Below are 22,054 nucleotides of genomic sequence, written 5' to 3'. Positions count from 1 at the left end.
CCTCAGCCCACTGAGTTTTCCTTCCTTGATTGGTGGGAGAAGGCCAGCAGCAGCACCACTGTTGAGTTGACAAGGCAAGGAATTAATTCTCTCATTATTCTCGGAGCTTGGACTATTTGGAACCACCGCAATGGGTGTGTTTTCGTCAGAGTAGCTCCAAATTTGGTTCGTGCCTTGATGGCGGCTGGGGAGGAACGTCATTTGTGGTCCACGGCTGGGGCTCGAGGGCTTTCGTTTCTGTCTGCCCTCCTCCCTGGTAGCTAGCTAGATTGGCTTTGTTTGTGGTAGTGGTCGCCTTAAGTAGCTTTGTCGCGAGCGCTAATGTAACCCTAGAAATAGGTGGGGTGTGAGTGCGTGTGTGTGTGAGTTTGTGTGTGTGTGTTGTAGCGTTGTTCGGGCTCTTGCCCTTTACCCTCTTCTTAATATAATGAAGCGCAGCTCTCTTGCATTTTCGAGAAAAAAATGTACCAAACGGTGTCAGTTGTCAGTAAATGTCGTGAATCAGGCATTCCTTTCTAAGTCTTGTTTCAGATTAGGCTAATAGCATGAGTTGAATCTTGTTACCTTGTACTATTCAGCCTGGGTCTGGATAGTTTGGAACTACTGAATGCCTTGCAAACATCACAACATAAATTTCTGCTGTCCACAGAATTTCTGGAAATACATGACATTTAAGAAGGATTACATTGAGCTGCTTCTGCTCCTTCTGCGCGCACTGGTTAAGGGTGCACTGCACTTTGAAGAAATCATGTCAGGATCAACCTCGCGACTTCATGAGTGCTTCCACACAAAACCGAGCCAAGTGACCTCTTTGACATCTGGATCATGACTTGCTACACCTGTTGACCCAGGCCTAAGAGTATGAGATCTACGATGTGAAGCCTTTCTTCTCCCGCGCACACTTCAGGGATTATAGCTTCGTTCTGGATGAAGGGTGTGGGATCATCAGGCATCCACTTGCAGAATAACAACTGAGCTTCCTCCTATCAGGAACGGTCCTTTGTCGTTACGGCCCTGCGATGAAATGAACAGCCACAGAGGCCTTCTGAATGAAGAGGGAAGATCAGATCTGACCTCATTTCTTATAAGCATACTATTGGAATTTGGGGGAAGTTTTCTGGCTGGTTCACACCCAGACCAGAGTCTCTTTATTATTTTCTTCTCAATATTACATATAAGCCCTCTTACAAACTACTATTTACACCAACACTCCCCCTCAAGATGGGCTAAAGATATCTAATATGCCCATCTTGTTACAACTCAACTCATTCTCATTAGGTCCTAGACCTTTTGTGAAACAATCCGCTAATTGACTACGCGATTTTACATAACCCAGCTTTAGAATCCCACTATCCAGCTTCTCCTTAATGAAGAATCTATCAATCTCAACATGCTTAGTGCGATCAAACTAGACAGGATTATTTGCAATATTGATTGCAGCTACATTGTCACAGTGAAGTATCATCATCTCATTTCTCAACACCCGCAGCTCTTTCAACAAGCCTTTTAACCACAACATCTCACACAAACTCAATGCCATTGCTCTATATTCGGCCTCTGCTGTAGACCGAGCCACAACCGCTTGCTTCTTGCTACGCCATGAGACAAGATTGCCTCCCACAAACACACAATAACCAGAAGTAGACCTTCTATCATCCCTGCTACTTGCCCAATCTGCATCACAATATCCCTCCAAATCTAAGTGCATGTTCTTCTTGAACCATAACCCTCTTCCTGGTGTTCTTTTAAGTACCTCAATATTCTGTAGACTATTTCCATATGTCCTGTTCTTGGGTCATGCATATACCTGCTTACCACACTCACTGCATAAGAAATATCAGGTCTTGTGTGACACAAGTATATCAATCTCCCAACCAACCTTTGATATGTTTCTTTGTTGACAGAATCTCCAGCCTGGGCGCTAATTTGATGATTTTTATCAATGGGAGTACTGCACGGTCTACATCCAAGCATTCCAGTTTCTGCCAACAAATCAAGGACATATTTCCTTTGAGAGAGAACAATCCCTTTAGGTGACCTAGCGATCTCAATTCCGAGGAAATACCGAAGTGGTCCTAAATCCTTCACCTCAAAGGCCCTTCCAAGATTTTCTTTGAGACACTTAATCTCCTCTGCATCATCTCCAGTAATCACTATGTCATCCACATATACTGCCATAATTGTGATAAACACCCCTCTATGCTTATAGAAGACCGTATGGTCACCATTGCATTGAGTGTATCCCATACCACAAACTGCCCTTCTAAACCTGTCAAACCACGCCCGAGGTGACTGCTTTAATCCATACAATGACTTTCTAAGCCTGCACACCTTCCCTACAGTTTGACTATTTGCAAACCCCGGTGGGACTTCCATATAGACCTCCTCCTGTAGGTCACCATGAAGGAATGCATTCTTCACATCCATTTGATGAAGCGGCCAACCAAAGTTAACTGCGCAAGAGATCAGGGTCGTAACTGTACCCATCTTTGCCACAGGAGCAAAGGTCTCATCATAGTCAATGCCATAAGTTTGACTATATCTTTTTGCAACCAATCTTGCCTTGTACCTATCCACCTCTCCTTTTGGGTTTTGCTTCACAGTGAAGACCCACTTACAGCCCACAGCTCTCTTCCCCTTTGGGAGTGGGACCAGTTCCCATGTCTTGTTCTGTCGAAGAGCACTCATCTCTTCTTCCATTGCTGCCTTCCACTTAGGGTCTTGCTTTGCACACTTCTAGTCTCTTAGAATAGGCACTGTTTGTAATGATGCAACAAATGCTCTATATGAAGGTGAGAGACGGGAGTATGAGAGAAAATTAGCAATGTCATGATCTGTACTAGGATGCTCAAATCCATAGCGAATAGGAGTTTTTCCAAAATTAGATCTAGTATCTCTACGTTGTGCAAGAGGTAACTCTACATGCTCAGGAGTAGAAGAGGCATTACCACTTGGCCCATATTGGGTCGAGGAGCTCAATGGAGAGAGGTTCGAGGAGAGGTTTGGGACTGATGAAACAGGCTGTTGTGGCTATGATGTACCAACTTGCTCCCCCTGACTTCTAAACCGCCTCCTTCGGTACACTATTGGCTCTTTTGCAACTGTTTCCCTATTCTCTGCTAAACAAGGTGGGTTCGTCCCAACAATCACCTCTTCACTCCCTTTAACAATCATCTCTTCACTCTCATCACCACCAGTCATCTCTCCATTCTCAATCATCTCAGCACTCATCATATCCATAGCGTTATCCAGATCCACCTCCTCCTGAACTTCAGACACATCCATTGGACATGGGATAGCACCGACAATCACCTCCTCCTTTTGAGCAACATCTCCTTCATTCTCCCCCTCTCTACTGTCACCGTCAGTGACTGAAGAGAATTCTTCCAAGAATGGATCAAGATCCCATGGTTTTGTATAGTATGGTTCAAACTCACGGAATGTCACATCCATACTCACAAATAATTTCTTTCCAATAGGGTCCCAGCACTTGTAGCCTTTTGTGTGGAGGAATATCCAACGAAAACACACTTTACCGCTTGAGGATCTAACTTGCCAACTGAAGGTCTATGGTCCCTGACAAAGCAAACACAACCAAATACCTTAGGGGGTACCTTGAATTCCTGATGTCCCAACAAAAGTTCAGCTGGAGATTTCATTCCAAGGATCCTAGATGGCATACGATTAATTAAGTATGCTGCTATCAACACTGCCTCACTCCAGAGATACTTAGGCACATTCATTTGAAACATCAACGACCTTGTTACCTCCAACAAATGTCTATTCTTCCTTTCAGCCACGCCATTTTGTGATGGAGTGTTAGGACATGTGGTTTGATGAATGATGCCATGACTCGAAAGATATGCCCCAAAATCATTATTCATGTACTCCTTTCCATTATCTGTGCGGATAATTCTAATCTTAGCATTAAATTGATTGACAACCAGATTATGGAAGTCTTGAAAACATCGGAGGACTTCATGCTTACCCCTAAGCATGTAGATCCATGTCATACGAGTATGGCAGTCAATAAAAGTGACAAACCACTTAAACCCACTCAACGATGTAACTGAGCAGGGACCCCAAACATCAGAATGTATCATCATAAAAGGTTCACAACTACGAAGACCAATACTAGGATATGTTGTCCTTGTATGCTTCCCAAGTTCACATGCATCACACACAAGTTTGTTTCTATCCACACCCTTAAATGCAACAGGATATAATTTATTCAAACTTTCAAAAGGCACATGTCCTAACCGACAATGAAGCAAGTAGATCTCTCTCTCCTGTGCTCCAACAGCTGCTGCCAATGCGGACTCCTCTTGCTTGATTACCCACAACCCATTATGCCTGACTCCAGTCCCAATCACTCTCCCCGTCCTCTTCTCCTGAAAAATACAAAGGTTTTCATCAAATGTAACAATGCATTTGAATTGATCAACTAGTGAACTAACTGAGAGGAGGTTGACTAGGAAGGAAGGAACATGCAAGATAGATGATAAGTAAAGGGATGGGGTACACTCTACAGATCCTACACCATGAATGGGTTGAGATGTGCCATAAGTTGTTTGAATAGTTTCAGAGTATGAGTGTGGAGTGTAAGTTTTAAAGGAGCTAGATATGCCTGTGACATGCTTCGATGCTCCTGAATCAATAACCCATTCAATGTTATGCCTATATGTGGATGCAAGTGCCTGTGCCTGAATATCTTTGCCCAAATGGGCATAGTTGGCAAAGTTACCAAAAAGACTGGTGGTGGCAATCACAGGACCATCTAAAGTGGTATTGGAATTCTCTGATCCTTTCATCTTCTGCCATTGTTCCCACTGCTTGACTTGCTCCCCAGTCAATGTGACTGATGGAATATCCCCTATGGTAGCAGTAGTGACATGAGAACCACTCTCTGAGGTAGCAACATTGGCCTGAGGACCACCACGGCCTCTGCCACGTACTCCTGCACGTCCTCCACCATGACCACCACGACCTCCTTGATCACCACGAGCACCACCACGACCTCCACGAGTTCCACTTCTACCACCATAGCCTTTTGGAAGGGGACAATTATAACTCAAGTGTCCCTCCTCTCTACAATTGTAGCACTTTCTCTCTGCCACTGAGGTGTAGGCTGACTTTACAAGGTTATTACCACTCATCATGCGTAGTCTGCTCTCCTCAATAACCATGGCTGACACAGCTTCCTCTATAGTAGGAAGACTATCCTGGTGACAAAAGGCAGCCCTCCTGCTTTCAAACTCAGGATCCAAGTTTCTCAAGAAATGAGTCACCCTCCTGTCCTCTACCCACTTCTGGACATCCTGGGCATCCTGTGCATCCCTCATATGAAGTGGAGCATAGTGGTCCAGCTCTCCCCACAAGTACTGCAACTCACTAGCATATTGCTCCACTGACCGCCCCGCTTGTTTCACTGCATCAGCCTTGTTCTGAATCTCCATCATCACCATCACATTCCCTCGCCTGGAATACATGTTACTCAACGTTTTCCATATCTGTGTTGCAGTAGGCATAGCTTCCACCATTTTACTAACAAATGGTGACATAGATGCCAATAACCACGCCACTATGGTAGAGTTAGTCGTACGCCAAACTTTCCACTCGGGGCTAAGCTTGTTAGCCGGCTCAACACAATCCTCCGCCAGATAGTGCTCTACCCCTTTTCCTCCTAGAAGCACCTTTACCCTTCTAGCCCAACTCAAATAATTTTTACTTCCCTCCAGCTTCACATCATTTGGCATTAGTTCCAACTTCAGATCGTGTGGCTTGGAACCAATCATGCCCATCTCCAGGAGTTCCAAAATCATAGACCTCATCTCACTCTTCATCTCACTCTTGGTAATTAGTGGATCACCTCCACCACTACTACCGCTGTCTGATGCCCTATTCACTTCCCCTTCTGCTTTCTTCCTTGCCTCCCCTTTTGGATCCATTATCTGAACACGCAGTGACACCTTCTTCCTCACACAATAGTACAGACCAGCACCTCCTTCCTCTTCTCAGTTCTCCTGCAATCCCCTTCTCTCTCTATCTTGAGCAGCAGCCCACCAACACAGCAGCAGTTCTCTTGAGCAGCAGCACACCAACGCAGCAGCAGAGCAGCAGCACACCAACGCAGCAGCAGTTCTCCCGCAAGCCCAGCTCTCTCACAAGCTCCTTCCCCCTCTTCTTAAGCAGCAGCAGAGCAACGCCTTCTTCCTCTCTGGCAGCAGACACCAGGAGCCTGTTAGCTTCCTCCTTCTCTGCTCCTGACCACAGCCACGCATAGCCTGAGCACAAGCCTGCCGCCCACACCTGTACGAGCAGCCGAGCACAAGCCTCGCGCCACAGCCTGCACCCTCAGCTCGCGCCCGTACACACGCGTCGCCTGGTCCGCAGGCACATCCTCACGCCCGTGCGTCGCTCCTGTCCACGCCTGCACACACCGAGCCAGGCCCGCACGACTGCACCTCCACTTCGCCTGGCCGCGCAGCCCCTGCCAGCGCACCGTCACAGCAGCTCGTCCGCGCCGCCGCCGCCGCCTGAGGTAAACCTAACCCTAGCTCTGGATACCATATTAGAATTTGGGGGAAGTTTTCTGGCTGGTTCACACCCAGACCAGAGTCTCTTTATTTTTTTCTTCTCAATATTACATATAAGCCCTCTTACAAACTACTATTTACACCAACACATACAAAAGGCATTGAGTCGATTGCCTTCTCAGGATTTAGTATCTATTGTGTTATATTTAAGTGCTTCATATTTAAACATGCACTTTGCTGTCATTTAGGCGTAACTTTACGTTGTGTCAAATGATTTGTGTTAGATAAATGATGCCTGTGACTGCAGGCAATAGAAAACTAGGAAAAGAAACAAAAACAAATTAGAGCCAAATAACTATAAATATACCAACAGACATTTAATTTTTAGATTCTGTTAGCAGTTTCATATATTTTGATTTATATAAATGAGTTAACTTAGAATTTTAGAAATTAGACATGGTATTTATTATTTCCAAGAAAATAGATAACCTTCTTTACCCTGGCCCACATGCAGAAACGTTGCACGTTGAGAAGTATGGATGGGCATAATTAACCGAAAAACCGAACTGGAACTGAAAAAGGAAGTTGCTTATTGGTTCTAGATATCAATGAATCAGAATAACCGAAGAAATTTCAATTTCTGAAAACTGAATGTACCTTACTAACTTGCAGTTTGTAGAACTATGACCCACATACCTAGTTTAGATTCTCTGTTCAGTTGGCAAAAGTTGAGGACTACAATTTTAGACCATTTTTACTTCCTGCTCATGCTTGTCGGTGTCCATGCTTGCGGCTGGCCACTGACCTAGCTACGACCTCCACTAAAAAATTTGCATATCGTCGTAATTAGGCCAGTCTCAATGCATAGTTTTATGACATAGTTACTAAGACTATAAACTAGGTAACCGAGCCATAAGAGTTTCATAGGGATGAAACTCCTCTCTCATGTGATGAAACTCCTTCATTTAATGACCCTGACAAGTCAGCAATTATGCTTATGTGGCACCTTATTTAATGTGCATGACACTCTTATGAAACATGCATTTTGAGACTGGTCTTAAGAAGAAGAATTTAATAAGGTCAGTCTCAATGCATAATTTTATGACACAGTTACCAAGACTATAAACTAAGTAACCGAGCCATATGAGTTTTATGAGGATGAAACTCCTCTCTCAGAGCAGGTATAATAATGGACTTATAGCTAAGCTAATGCTGATGTGGAGGAGAGAAAAGATGAGAGAGATGATAGCTTGACTCTCATGTAAGCACCAAGCTGGGCACGGATGTATAGGTAATGGTGGACTCAAATAATAAGTGTTGTAAGAAGGAATAGGAAAGAGAATGTGTTTTAGAGACAAGTATGAGATAACTTACTGTATAACTTGGCTCTAATCATTTGGCTTATAGCCAAGCACTTGGCTCTATTATTGACCTTGCTGATGAAACTCTTTCATTTAATGACCTTGTTAAGTCAGCAATTTTACTTATATGGCACCCTATTTAATGTACATGACACTCTCATGAAACATGCATTGAGACTAGTCTAACTATACAAACGCTACATTTCTGCAACCTAAGGCTAAACTGTCCTAGCAATCAATTTCAAGCTTTGATATTACATTAAAGGTCTGAAACCGAGCTAAGAGCAGTGCTGCAACCTACAAAGTTGGGCGTCTCCGCCGCTACTGGCTACGCGATCCTACTCCGCTGTTTGAGACTATGAGTTTACTAGGTAGTGTGCCCGTGCGTTGCTACGGGATAAATAAACTCTTTTATTAAAGAAACAAAAGTCGCACCATAAGATAACAATATTATGAAATTAAATACCGACAAAGTGACATTTAATCCAAAAACCAAAGTTGATGAAATTAACATAGTCATGGAGAGCACAACGTCACAGGCTCACTAAGTATAGAACTTTCCGTACGTTGTAACAAGAACAAATAATACCATGAAATTTTTAATTTGGACATTTACACTGTTAGTAAAAAATAATTTTTGAATGTGATGAGACTACCATTCTACTCTTGCTGCAGTCTACTATCTTTTGTCAACACTTTGTCCACTGTTTCTTCAACATCAGCATTGCACAGGACACAAGAATATGAAGGCAGATACATATTCTTCCTATTAAGCATGTTTCTAGTGTTGAGCTGATCCAACACAAACAGCCAAAAAAAAGATTGTGTTTCCTCGGCACCCACTTTTCCATAACCATGAGAACTGCTGCACCTTGATGGACTGTCCCAATAAAGATTTGTATTTTGTTTACATGTGAAAGAAATTCCCCACATATAGCTCCATTGATCCATCTGCTGATCAGTCATTGACAAAGTTAAAAGCTTTTCCTCTAGAAGAATAAGCTGCTGGGGGTAATCATAGAGAGGGTCAGAAAAAAATCCTGCTCCACATTTCTCTATATAAAAGCAGACACAAAAATTATGGGGTCTCAAGCAAATGAGTATAATTGCATAAATTCAAGTTAAGCAAACCGAAATTCCACACGTCTTCCTTGGGCTCATATTATTCCTTCTCTAAGCTCATAAGCATGCTGCAGGAGGTAATTGCCTTATAGATGCATTAATAAATAATAACTCACCTTAACAGGTCAAGTTTCATTTATAGATATCAAATAGAGTTCTAGTATAGAAACATATTTAAATCTAAACAATAAAAAGACTAACTCTACACTGGAATTAGAACTATTACATGCATGATTAAAATGACATACATGTTAACCTCAATCAGTCGGAAGCTACTATCAGCTCCGGTAATGCATAACCTAAGTGGCTCATCCTTCCTTGTTTGGGTTGACAACCAATCAAGCTCCAAGACAAGGGTACCAGGAGATTGCGGTTGAAGAAGGGCATTTGCCAAGGGGTCTGGACTATCCTAAAACATAGTTCCTGAAGTCAGTACCATATGAGACAGTTGCATATTCCTGCTGAAACATAAAAGGACAGCAATATTGGAAACAAACAACAAATCATGCATGAATTACATTGAATAAGGATGTACAAAGAATGCAACCAAGCATCATCTGATAAAACAATATTAGGGCAGTCCTACACAATCTTTTTTTTTAATCAAATGACAAGTGGTTGCTATATATCAATATCGAAAATACATGCAACAGGGTGATCGATATAACATCATTTAGAAACAAACATTGAAATCCACTAACGCAAAACCATACTCCATGGGTATTATGTATGAGATCTAGAAGAACTGAAGATAATACTTACCAGGTCAAATATTGAAAATGTATTATCATAGAAAAGCACAGCGATGCGCCCTCTGCTTCGATCACCATGAACAACAGGAGAAAACTTTATCCTCCTGATGCCTTCCCTGTGAGTGCTAAAAGAAGAAGAAAGGCCTGTTGTAACATCCCACCATCTAATGTTGCCTGATCGATCCCCCATTACCTATAAGATAATAGCATCTCATCAGAGTTTCCCAAGATAACATGCCTTGCAGATAAAAAATATTGGAAATGGAAGTATGGACCTTATAAAAGAAACACAATGCTAGGCGATAAGCCATAGCAGTAACCAAACCATCTGAAGATGCAAATGATGATGAGGGCCACTTTGGCCTGCAAAACAGAAATGAAGGCCATGTGCATCACAATATGGTGATGATAATGTTTAACTTAAAATAAACTGCAGAATGCATAAAGCAGAAAGTCTAAATGCTTCATTTCTAGTCTTGCTACGTTAAATTTCACAGTTACACTCAGTCTCAAGTCCGAAATCATAAATTGTATATAATCATTAGCTTTTTAGTTACTGTCATTCCTCAAATGCCAAAGCTAATCATGTTCTCTTACGTCTCATTCTAAATGCGCCAAGCAAAGGCATCATTTGGGCAAGTACCAGCACATTGCACGATTTTATCACTTGTAAATTGTAATCAATGTACACACAAAAATCAAATGCCACGTTTCTGTTTCCTGCATTAAAAGTGGAAAAACAGAAAAGAAAAAAAGATCATTTTATGGTTGCCAATTTAACGGCTAGAGATAGCTGCAGGCATATCATTTTTTTTCCAAATACATAAGAGATGTGTACTGTTCTGAGCCTGGTAATACATACTATGTTTACTGTTCTGAGCCTGGTAATACATATCATATTTTTTGGTCTATCGAAAAGAGTGATGTACCAATGCTAATGCTCTAGTGGAACAAAGTTGATGACTATATAAATCAGATGGTGCATATCTAATGACACATGCTGGAGAAAATGGATGTTGTATGTCTTCTGATTTAAGTTGCATTTGATTCTACTTTAATTGCTGAAAGCTACAAGGTCAGAAACTGGAGTACCTAAAATCTCGTATTCGCTGCCCGTGCACTTCAAACACACCAAGAGCACCATTGACTAATGCAAAAGCAAAACTTTCACATGTTTCATCAGAGTTTTCTGCACCAGAAGCCTCTGCAGACACAAATAGATCATGTCATCTAACAGTATAGTCGGTGAATGTTTGGTCAAAAAGATCCTGATAAGAGCTGAAGAATTTATCTTTAATAATAAACTGATTAAGAAGGCAATCTATCCAGTCTATATAGTTGTGCTAGTGAATGAAAATTACACCTGCTGATTGCTCCTTGGATGTTGAAGACTGCTTAGATGATGCATTTTGACCTGGCCGAGGTGCAGCTGGCCGTCCACTCTAATACTGTAAAAGGAAGCGCCAAGGACCTAAGCTACAAGTGCAGAACAATCATGAATACCATACTTCTTTCGCCAAAGGAAAGAACTGATTTGAATGTATATAATATAAAACAACAAAAGGGAGGCCATTTTAAGAAGAGTAACTAATAACTGTAACTCCAGCCTTCTTTCTGGCAGACAGTAGCTGAACTTACATTTCGGACTAAACTAACTTTTGATTCCCATTATCATCTTGAAGAACAGTGTTTAGCACAAACCAATTGCTCATTGCAACAGTCAACTTGGTAACATAAGGCTTTGCTTTTTCTTAGAAGAACCAAGTTTAAAAAAATCATCTCAATTGTCAACAGTCATTTCTTTCCATAATTGCATAAATACAGCCATACAGGCAAAGGAAGTAGTACCATCATGGAGTTCTTTGTCATGGCCCACACTTCAACAGGAGCATCGCGAAACAGAATCAGAAGGTACCTGAGAAAGAATATTATGCTTGAGAAATCAGAAGAAACGTAGTACTGGTACATATGCATAGTTAAGAAAAATATAGCTGACCGTCCATAGGAAGAAGCCCTCAATGCTCTAATTGGTGCACGTTCAGGCTTTTGGAGCACACGGAATGAGCGATTTAGTCGCTCTCCTTCCCCATCGCCCTGGCAGTTCGAGGCGCTTCCCGGGATGGCGGCGCTGGTGGACTCGGACATCACCAGCTCGGTGTGCTTCATGACGGGGGTGACGAGCGGCGCGCTGTGCGTGGCGCTGGCGGGGTCGTGGGCGTTCGCGACGCACCGGCACTACACGGCCACCGTGTCGCTGCTGGCCTTCTACGTCGGGTACCTGATGACCCGCATCGGCATGGCGCTGCCGCAGGCGTGCGTCGGCTGCTACTACGTCTGCTACGCCGAGAACCCCACGTCGCGGCTCTTCGATGGCACCATACCCGACCGGCTGAACAAGATGCAGGAAGACCGCGACCCGCTCGTGCCCACGCCGCGGTTCCCGCACCAGCACGGCCCGGAGATCGGGACGCGCCGCGGCCGCCGCCGCCGCTGGCGCCCAGCCCCACGGCGCCCACGCGAAGACGAGTGAAGGGAAGGGGAGAAGGCGAGTGAAGGGAAGGGGACTCACCGGCGACGAGGGACGACGCCACCGACGACGAGGGACTTGCAGATCACGGAGGAAGGGGATCGGGGGGGCTGGCTCTGGTGCGCGAGGCGGTGATGCGGGGTGGGATCGGGGGCGCTGGTGCTCACGGTGGGAAAGGGGGAGGTGATTACGGAGGGGGTGGGGGGGTTTCTAAGTCAACCCCGCAGCGGACGCACGACGGGGCAGGCTGACGAAAACCAAAACCGCACCAAAGAAATGTCCCAGTTTTAGTCTTTTTAGTTGTAGGAGATGTATGTACAGATAGATTTCATGAACAAATACCTAGCAAAGTTCATTTCTTTTTATTATCCACACTCAGCATACTACATTATTTCACGACAAACTCAGCACCAACATATCTCTACAACTAAAAAGACCCGAAGGTCATCGTCTCCGGGCATAATCGCCCCCCCTCCTGCGGTTATTGCCCCGAAGCCCCTCGGTCGCCCCACTAATCGCCCCCCTCCAGTGATTAACCGCGCTACTAAATACCCCGCCCCTCTCCGATAAAAAAAGGAACCGCAGCCCTGCTCTGCTCGAGAACCCCTGCCCACACACGACGCCGCCATCCGCGCACGACGCCCAGCTCCGTAGCTCGTCTCACTCCAAGGAACCACGGCCCCTACGCCCTCGTCGTCGCCGGTGTTGGCTACTCCTCGCTTTGCCTCGGCGCGCGACATCTCTGCAGGCGGATCGTCGTCATTGCGCCGTCACCATCGTCGTCGCCCTTGCCGAGCCGGCTGCTCCTCGCCCTGCCTCGGCGCACGATGCGCAACATCTCCACGGCGGAGGTGGAGCGGCATCCCTGCGCCCACGCCCTCGCTGTCTATGTGGCCGTGACCTTGACGGGACGCGTCCAACTTCACCGCCTTCCTCCAAGCCTCACCGTCACGGAGTTGTTCGCAGTCGTCGAGTTCTTTGCCCACTGGTCAGCCCCTCGTCTCTGACTTGGTTGATTCGTTGTTTTTGGTTCTTTTGGTTCCCGCTGATTCGATGTGGCTGGCCTGGTTCCAAATTGAGGGTCGCGAAATTAGTGTTGTTGTGTGGTTTTGGAGTATGCTAGGATTGTTTCATTAGTGTAAGCTGAGGGTGGGATGGATGCACGATTCAATCCAATTAGTATCCTCCTGCCATGCTGGGCTGTAAACCTGAATAGCAGGTGTGTGGTTTGGCTGCATCATTTTAAAGTGAGTTTGTCACAACAATAGCAGTAGTAGACATCGGTCTCTGATTGATTTTTCCCTTTGATGCTTTCCTCAAGTTTTTCCTATAACTTAGTTGCCCGCTCTTTTCAGTAGGAAACGTTGTCGTAATTGCTAGGCCGCTTCCATTCATCTTCATAAACTTCATCCAATATCGGTACATATCGCTTTACAGCATAATAGCTCTCATCCTAAAAATGTTGCTCCTCCAAGATATGTTGCTTATTTTGCTCAATCTCTTTCTTTTGTTGGCAGAGAAGACCGAGATCTTCCTCCAGAAGCCGGACAACATTGGCTCTCTTATACTCCCAGTGCTTCATAAAGTATTGCATCTAAGAAATAGTTTTCTCAGAATTTGCCATTTCTATAAGCCATTGAAAATCCACATGAACCTACTTCCATCAAACTTCACATCATTGAAAGCATCCTGGTCCTTCCTAAAGTTTTCCATTCTGATCTGCCTCTGGTGTTTGTCTTAGGCCACATTGATTGAGTAACCTCATCCTCAGACAGCTAGGTAGTCGTCTCCCATCTTTCTCGATAATCAGCATGGTTTTCTGTTCATGTTGAAAGTTTACTCACATATGAGTAGACTGTTGAACCCAACAGATGATGTTGCTGACTATAGCTGATAACATTAATACATGACTAAAAATTCTATGCTCCTTGTTCTCTAAGAATGGTATAACTGGTAGCATAATAGTTCCACTGAATAATCAATGAGAGAGCGAGAGCCAGAAGCTGCTCCTTATCTGCGTATACATCCCAACTGCTCCTTATCTGCGTATACATCCCTTGCAGCTCAGTGCCAAATTAAACAAAAGGATGGTATCCTCATGGATGAGTCAAATAAAAGGATATATACATGATAATAGATAAAGAGATTGAGAAACTTTCCAATGCAAATCAAATGATTACAGGAACTGAAAGGCTGCCTGTGGAGCAGACTATGACTAATAGAAAGTTAGAAAGCATCAAACGAACACATATATATGGAGCGTCTCAACTGAAAGGCTGGCCGTTGCTCAAGAAAACACTACCAAGCCATAAAGATGGAACCTTCCATTTCCTCGAGGCATTCTGGAGATCATATTTGGATCAAGAGGAGAATCAGTAAAAAAAAGTGCACAACCAAATCTAAGATTCTGGGGTGCTCCAGCTGTGGACAAAATCAAACGCGACTGAATAACCAAACAAAACTGAATGAGGAGTTACTAAGAAAGAGATGCAAACTTGAGAAAACTAACTTAACCAACTGAACTGAACCCTCCAAAAGATCACACCTGAGTCGTTACGGATCAACTACGCGGCGATATACAACCCATAAAGTCAAACACTTGCATCACCGAAGAAGGGTACAAGCTTAATGGAAACAAAAAAAAAGCAACGGGACGCATAACTGCAAAGCATACGTCGGAGACCTAATCCCAGTAGGATCCCTGCTCTGCTGCGCTAGGTGTGCTACCCATATGAATTTCAGGTAAGATAGCAACTCACAAAGAAATAAGAGATAAGTAGTTATGACTTGTTGACAAGTTATTGATTGGATGTACAAATTATATATAATTGAAACCTGATGATTATAAATATGTTTTTTCATGTTGTTAGTATTTAGCTTTTTACGTATTAAAAAAATTGTTACTGAACGAGCAAGTGACCTTGGCTGCCGTCAAAAGGAAATAGTCTACGCTAAAAAATAGTGATCTATTTGAGAAATTTGATATTGATTATGACATATTATCTCACGAAAATATTTTGATTCCCGTAGCAACGCACGGGCACTTAACTAGTTAGTACTCCAAGACAGGAAAACCTAGGAGCAGCATCAGTTTATGGATCGATCGATCAGATCCTGCTGAATAGATTAGCCATGGAGATGAGCGCGTTGGCAGACAGCGCAAGAAACCCAAGGAATGAAGACCACACCGCGACGTTGATCTTGCTGTCGAACTGGTCCTCCCCGTGTGTCAACGCCCACAGACGGTTGCGAGACGCGGCTGCCGACGAAGCCGATATGAGCAGATACCCCAATACCTGCAGGGGAAACTAATTCGGTAACCTCGATCCGGTCGTCTGTGCTCACACCGGCATATAGATGTATCTGAAAGCTAGCTAGAATGCATGTGCCTGCCTGATCGAGGAAGAGGCTGCAGCTGTAGCCTGAGGTGCTCCGCGGCATAGATGCCGGCAAAACTAGACGGAGGATTTCAGCAAATGCTTGCGCGATCGAATAGAAGCAGACGAACGCATTCACTAAGACGCAAGGTAATTCAATCTTTTTCTTGAACCATTATAGTTTCAAACAAGTTTTGAATAGAATCCAAGAAAATATTGAATTATCTTGATGGTTTGTAATAACACTCAAGAAAAATATAAAATTACCTTGGTGGTTGAAACTATAACGTTCAAGAAAATATGGAATTAACTTAATGGTTTTAGTTAGCACTCAAAAAATATGTATTTCTTGGAGGTTTTCTATGTCTTCCAAAGTTATTCCTTGAGATTTAATTTCATCTCTTATGGAAATTGTTGGTCAATCAAGGATATTTTATTTTTGAGTACTAATATTTTTAGTAATAACAATGTTTGCAATTAATAAAGGGATTGAAACTATGAGGATGGTACGTAGTAGCTTCTCGACATAGCGTGCCAGACCCAATTAGCAGAGGCCCACTAAAACCTATCTTGGGCACTATACTTGGGCAAGCAGCCCGAGCCCGTGAGCACGGCCCAAAGCCCGTCAATTTGGCCCGGCCCGGCCCGAAGGTCATTGGGCCCGGGCTGGCACGTCACGAGGGTGCAGGCCGTGCTTGGGCCGCACTTCAGGCTCGCAGGCCGGCCCGGCCCGCCAAATAACAGTATTGCACAAAACAACTCATTTTGATATCTAAATCTATTCTCTACATATGTCATCTGTATTTGAATGTGTTATTTATACTGATGAAGTGATGAACTGATGAATGTGTTTAAAATTTGCATTTAAATCTATGTTTATTGATATGTTATCTCTTCAACGGGCTATGGGCTGGCCCGGTCCTCCATTTTTGCCGTGCCTGACGGGCCAGCCCGGTACGCAAAAAGGCCCACGGGCCCGTGCCTAGGCCGGAGGTCAGGCCAGCAGGCCGGTAAGGCACGGCGTGCCCCCTCGGCCCGTTACGCAACGTGCCGGCCCGTTGCCCAGGTATATTGGGCACCTTCATTTCTCATATTCGAAATCTAGTTCTAGTCCTCAACTACCATCCCTTCACATGAAACTGCACATCGCACCTTACTCCCACACGTCCGCTTGACGGTAGATAAGTATTAATTTTATATCAACAAAAAAATGGAATAAGGGCATGAAATAATCACCAACAATAGAATAGGGTTTGACAGATTTCCATATGTTTTGGTGAATGTCTATTTCTACAGAAGGTTATCAGAAATTGACCCTTGGAGGCCCACATGTCATGATTACATAGAGAGAAATGAGATATCTACGCCACGTATACAAAAGAAGGACCTAGAAGAGTAGGGAATCCACCAGAACAAAGCAGAACACAAGCGGAGTCCGGGGGAGGGCGCCCAGAGGGGGCTGCCGCCCTAGCCTCTCCTCCAATCACGAGCAACCTCGTGGATCGAGGCTTTACCGCCTTTGAGGAGCAAGGATCATCGTCCATTAAGTCGGTTTGATTCAAGGGTCACGGTTCATCCCATCAACCTATATAAAGAGGGGTAGATCCTAGGGTTAGAGGCATTGATTCGAAGAGATAATCATTCTCATTCAGAGGATTCATTCTCTACCTTCTTCTCTCTAGAGCTCCAAGTTTAGAAGCATAGCTACATAGAATAGATCTAGTTGGAGGCAAGCATCGCTTGGTTTCCAGATCTGTCGCAGAGATACTCGGTAATTCTTGTAATCTTTCTCCTACTTTATTCTAGTTCATCATTATATATATATTATTTCATCATATTATGAATATGACTTTGCTCTATTCTATTATATTGGATATGACTTTGCTCTATTTGTTTATATTCTTAATTATATTATTCTTAGTCTATTATGATTATATGCTTGGCATAGTTGGTTTAGATTTATATTCAAGTATATGTTCGTATAGCGCTCACTCTTTGATATCACGGGTGGGTGGTCGACATTATGTAGGCGTGGTCTATATTGTGTTTGCCTGTGTTTGCATGCTATATTCTGGGTCATGTGGTAGATCTGCGGGGGTGATATACCCGTTGAGTCCTCTGTAGTCCACCCTCCGAATGTAGTTTCCGTAGACACTAATTACGAGGAGATGATTGCTCTGTTCCTGATTTTCCTCAGTAATGTCCATATGTGTAGATATAATCTGCTCTTGCTATGATTGCCAAGTATAATTGCAGTAATCATAATATGCTAGACTATATAGTTGGAATAACATAGGAAATATCTTAGTAGATCATTCTAATTCATGCAAGTGCTATAGACTGGAGTACTCTAGAGATACATTCATCATTCTATGTTTGATTACTATTCATTATATATATATATGTATGTATATATATCTTGATTATGTGGCTTACCCCTGCATTAAGTTAGATAGATAAGATATGGTTGCCCTCATGAGATTACATGCAAGTGATATCTATTCCCTTGGCTATCCTTCCCGTGGGTAAAATTATAAATACAATACCTAGAATTTTCCTGGGTGAAATGCTACAATGGTACACATCTGTGCGCTTGCGGATACCTAATTCTATATTCATCATTCTAAGAGAGCATTCCATATTTACTACCACCAGTGTATTTCTTGGGGTCATACTGGGGATGACAATCTAGCCACTGAGGATAGGGTCTTTACTCTACTCTTAGTGACACTAAGAAATGCCAACAAGCATTTCTAGCGCCGTTGCCGGGGAAGGTTATGGTTATTCAAAAGGAATTAGAGACATCACTTACAAACCACTCTCATACGAGGCACCATTATTATCTCTAACTTATGCAGGCTCACCCTTGTCTTTTGTCTATTTATGTATCTTATGCAGGGTGATGTATGAAAAGATCTGATCTTCCAGATAATTTCACTGACAATCCAGAAGCAATACTCAAGAGAAATAGAGCTAAGTTGAAGAAAGTACACTCATCACTGTCATTGTCATCATCATCTTCATCTGAGCTTGAAGTTTCAATTGATTCAGAAGATCATTCAAGAGTTATTCAAAGTTTGACACCAGAGTTTGAAGCGATGGCTGAAAGATCACTTCGCGAGTTCTCTACTCCCACCACTAACAACATTCGCACTGGACCTATTGTCAATGTTGGTGATCAACCATTTGAGCTCAAGCCAGCGCTGATCAACATGGTGTAAGCTAGCTAGTTTTATGGAAAGACGCATGAAGATGCGAGTGCTCATCTTTAGAACTTTCTGGAGATATGTAGCACTTTCACTATGAAAGGAGTTACAAGAGACGCCATACTACTTTGTCTCTTCCCATTCTCACTCTTGGGAAGGGCGAAGCAGTGGTTCTATGCTAACAAGGACAAGAACACTACATGGCGATCTATTCCACCAACTTCCTGGCTAAGTTCTTCTCCGTGGGAAAGACGAATGCTCTACGAGGGAAAATTTCAAGTTTTCAGCAACATAATGATGAGACAGTCCCAAAGGCATGGGAGCACTTTCAAGATTACATCATATAATGTCCTCATCATGGAATGGAGAATTGGCTACTCATGCAAACATTCTATTATGGGCTCTCCAACAGCACCCGTGAGACCATGAGACCATGGATGTCGCTGCTGGAGGAGCATTCTTATCATTGACTCTTGCTCAAGCCACCGCTCTTGTGGAAAATATGGCCTCCAATCAAGGTTGGAGTGAAGAACGTACGCAGAGCCGCAAGAGAGGTGGAGGTATGCACCAGAGCAAGGAAGTAGATATGCTGAGCGCCAAGATGGACTTGCTGATGAATAGGCTCGATGATAGAGCCAGTGAGAAGAACGAGGTCATGCACGTCAATAACTCTCGTATGACTCGTGAAGAATGTGGAGACATTGGGCATTCAGGCAACCACTGCCCAACACTCTAGGAGGATGTGAGCTACCTCAACAACAACTACTACAATCATCCTCAACAAAATCAAGGCTGGAATCAACAGAGGCCTAACTACTCAACCAACTACTCCTCAGGTAACTACCAAGGTAACAACTTTATCAATAATTTCAATCAACCACCTTTGAGAGAGTTAGTTGTGAATCAAGGAAAACTCATGGATAATCTGTCTAAGAAAATTGCATCCAATGATAAAACTTTAGAAACCATAAATGCTAGGATGGATAACTTTGCAACAACAATTAAGAATTAACATAGCTTTAATAAAATATTTGAATCTCAAATATGTCAATTAATAACTGTTGTTCCTGCCGCTAACCAAGGAAACATTCCGAGGCAACTGGAAGAATTAGAATATGCAAATCTTGTCGATATATACAATGTAGGGAAGTATTTCAGTGCTGTATCAACTGAAGGCTGGAAAGATGAGTCCTTGCACGAGAAGAAAGGTGATCTAGGAAGGCTGGTCATCCCCATCAACATTGGAGGCAACCACTTCCCAGAAGTCCTTTGTGACTTTGGTGCAAGCGTTAACATCATGCCTAAGGTACTATACGAGAAAATTCATGGAGATCCATTGTTGTATACAACCATGTGCTTGCAGATGGAAGACCAAACGTTGTGCTACCCAAAAGGAATCCTTGAAGATGTCTGCGTCCGAGTTGGCCAATCATATGTCCCTACAGACTTCGTAGTAATAGAGACAGGAGGTGACGAGAGAGCACCCATCATCCTGGGGCGCCCATTCTTATGCACCGCTAAGGCCATCATCTACGCTGACAATGCAAAGATCAGCTTCAACATCAAGGGGAGAAAGGAGACATTCACCTTCCGAAAGTGTACACTCAAAGATCCTACACATCCCCACTCGCCGTACAATCAAGAGAACTATGATAGAGCTGAGATAAAGAAGAAGAATCAAAGGAACAGGAACCGACAACCAAAGGTTGAGTCATTGAGGATGGTCATAGCCGTTGACAAAGACCATGACCATCTTCTCGCATCTCCCCACTTGATCAAAAGAGAAGACCCTGGTGTGCCAACCATTGAATGCACCATAAATAGATGCTCCTTCCAGAGGCAGTTTGTGACACTAGAGCTGAAGTCAACATCATGGCTAAGGTAACCTATGAATTTCTATATGGAAAGATGTCATTGTATTCTACATTTGTGCAACTGCAGATGGTGGACCAGACCTACCGATTCCTGGAAGGTATTGCCAAGGACGTACCAGTACAAATCGATGACCACTTCATCCCTACCGACTTCCTAGTCTTGGACATGGGAGAAGAAGATCATGATCCACTAATCATCCTTGGAAGACCGTTCCTCAACACTACTCGATCAATCATCTACATCGGGACCAGAGAAGTCCACTTCCAATTCCCATCAGAGAAGGTACACTGATATTTTACTAACTATGAAGTGAGTGAAGAACCCTAGAAAGACAGGTCAAGAAGGAGGCGCCGTTCTCAACGCCAAAAGAAACAAATCCTAAAGGACAGATGGGCTGACTATGAAGGTGAGGTGACAAGACATGAATAACTATTCCTAGAGAAGGACACCATAGAAGAAGTGAATGAAGACATCATTAAAGACGTAGCTCCCTCATTGAAGTCCACCTTGCCAACCAATAAGGTATGGGTTCAAAAAGGTGTAATTACTTCTGACTCACCAACACAAGAAGAAGAGCAATTGGAGTAACCGGAGAAGCCATCCGGAGTGACCGAAGAAAACTAATCTAAAGGAGATATCCTGTTCGGTGGACTCAAAACACCAAACCCTTGCTAAAAGGTACATTTGGTAGTTATCCATGTTTCCCCTTTTCAATGCTGCATTAGTTTCCCTTAGAAGCATATTTAATTTTCACATAATCATCATCACTTAGTTCAACATCTTTTGCATTAGAAAAAAAATATATTACCATGTATGGTTTTCCAAAAATAATAATGTGTGTTAAGCCCCATGTGAATATCCTTGTGGCAATCCATAAAGATTACTCACTGTGGTGGCACAAAAATAAAAAAATAAATAGTCTAGTTGCATTTTCCCTTTTTCATCATAAATTTGAAAGTCCATAAAAATATAAAACACTTAAAATACCAAAAAGAAAAGATCCTGGACAGTACATGCTCAATCAAATGTGAAGTTCTAGACACTCAAGGCTTAGAGGTTTATCACTAACACTTAATCAAGTTCCATGAGCTTTGTTGTCTATTCGAGCTCCATAGAATTTGAAGGATCGGGAAGATCGATGACCAAAGAAGGTATCTTCACTGCCAGTCCGCTACACTAAGAGACCACGTCAACATCTAGCTTGGGGGGGCATACCCCCACGTATCTACCTAAGTACTTCTACGACCTTTTTGAATTTGAATTTGAAGTTGCTTTGCCTAGATTATGAAAACAGATAA

General features: G+C 43.3%; 1 protein-coding gene and 1 long non-coding RNA gene across 4 annotated transcripts; both read right to left on the bottom strand.

Moving 5' to 3' along the window:
- On the bottom strand, positions 9,202 to 10,112 carry LOC110429530 (WD repeat-containing protein 11-like). 3 transcript variants are annotated; one of them, XM_021461693.1, is made up of 3 exons: positions 10,047 to 10,112; positions 9,782 to 9,964; positions 9,202 to 9,477 (listed from the first exon to the last, which is right to left on the bottom strand). In XM_021461693.1, exons 1-3 carry the CDS (start codon positions 10,080 to 10,082, stop codon positions 9,424 to 9,426), a joined length of 273 nt encoding a protein of 90 aa, XP_021317368.1. In that variant the 5' UTR covers positions 10,083 to 10,112; the 3' UTR covers positions 9,202 to 9,423. The 3 variants fall into 3 exon arrangements, 2 of the variants coding, with proteins under 2 accessions (XP_021317368.1, XP_021317367.1); XM_021461692.1 differs by having other exon boundaries at positions 9,207 to 9,428; positions 10,047 to 10,097; XR_002453583.1 differs by having other exon boundaries at positions 9,325 to 9,423; positions 10,047 to 10,091.
- Positions 11,024 to 11,853, bottom strand: LOC8155436. Its single transcript, XR_002453584.1, has 3 exons — positions 11,768 to 11,853; positions 11,620 to 11,686; positions 11,024 to 11,247 (listed from the first exon to the last, which is right to left on the bottom strand). It is a non-coding gene; the product is annotated as an uncharacterized LOC8155436 (long non-coding RNA).

This window comes from Sorghum bicolor, chromosome 5, assembly GCF_000003195.3.
Source record: "Sorghum bicolor cultivar BTx623 chromosome 5, Sorghum_bicolor_NCBIv3, whole genome shotgun sequence".
In the NCBI taxonomy this organism is placed as follows: Eukaryota; Viridiplantae; Streptophyta; class Magnoliopsida; order Poales; family Poaceae; genus Sorghum; species Sorghum bicolor.
The sequence above is the reverse complement of the archived record's forward strand: the minus strand, read 5'-3'. Positions and strand labels throughout refer to the sequence as shown.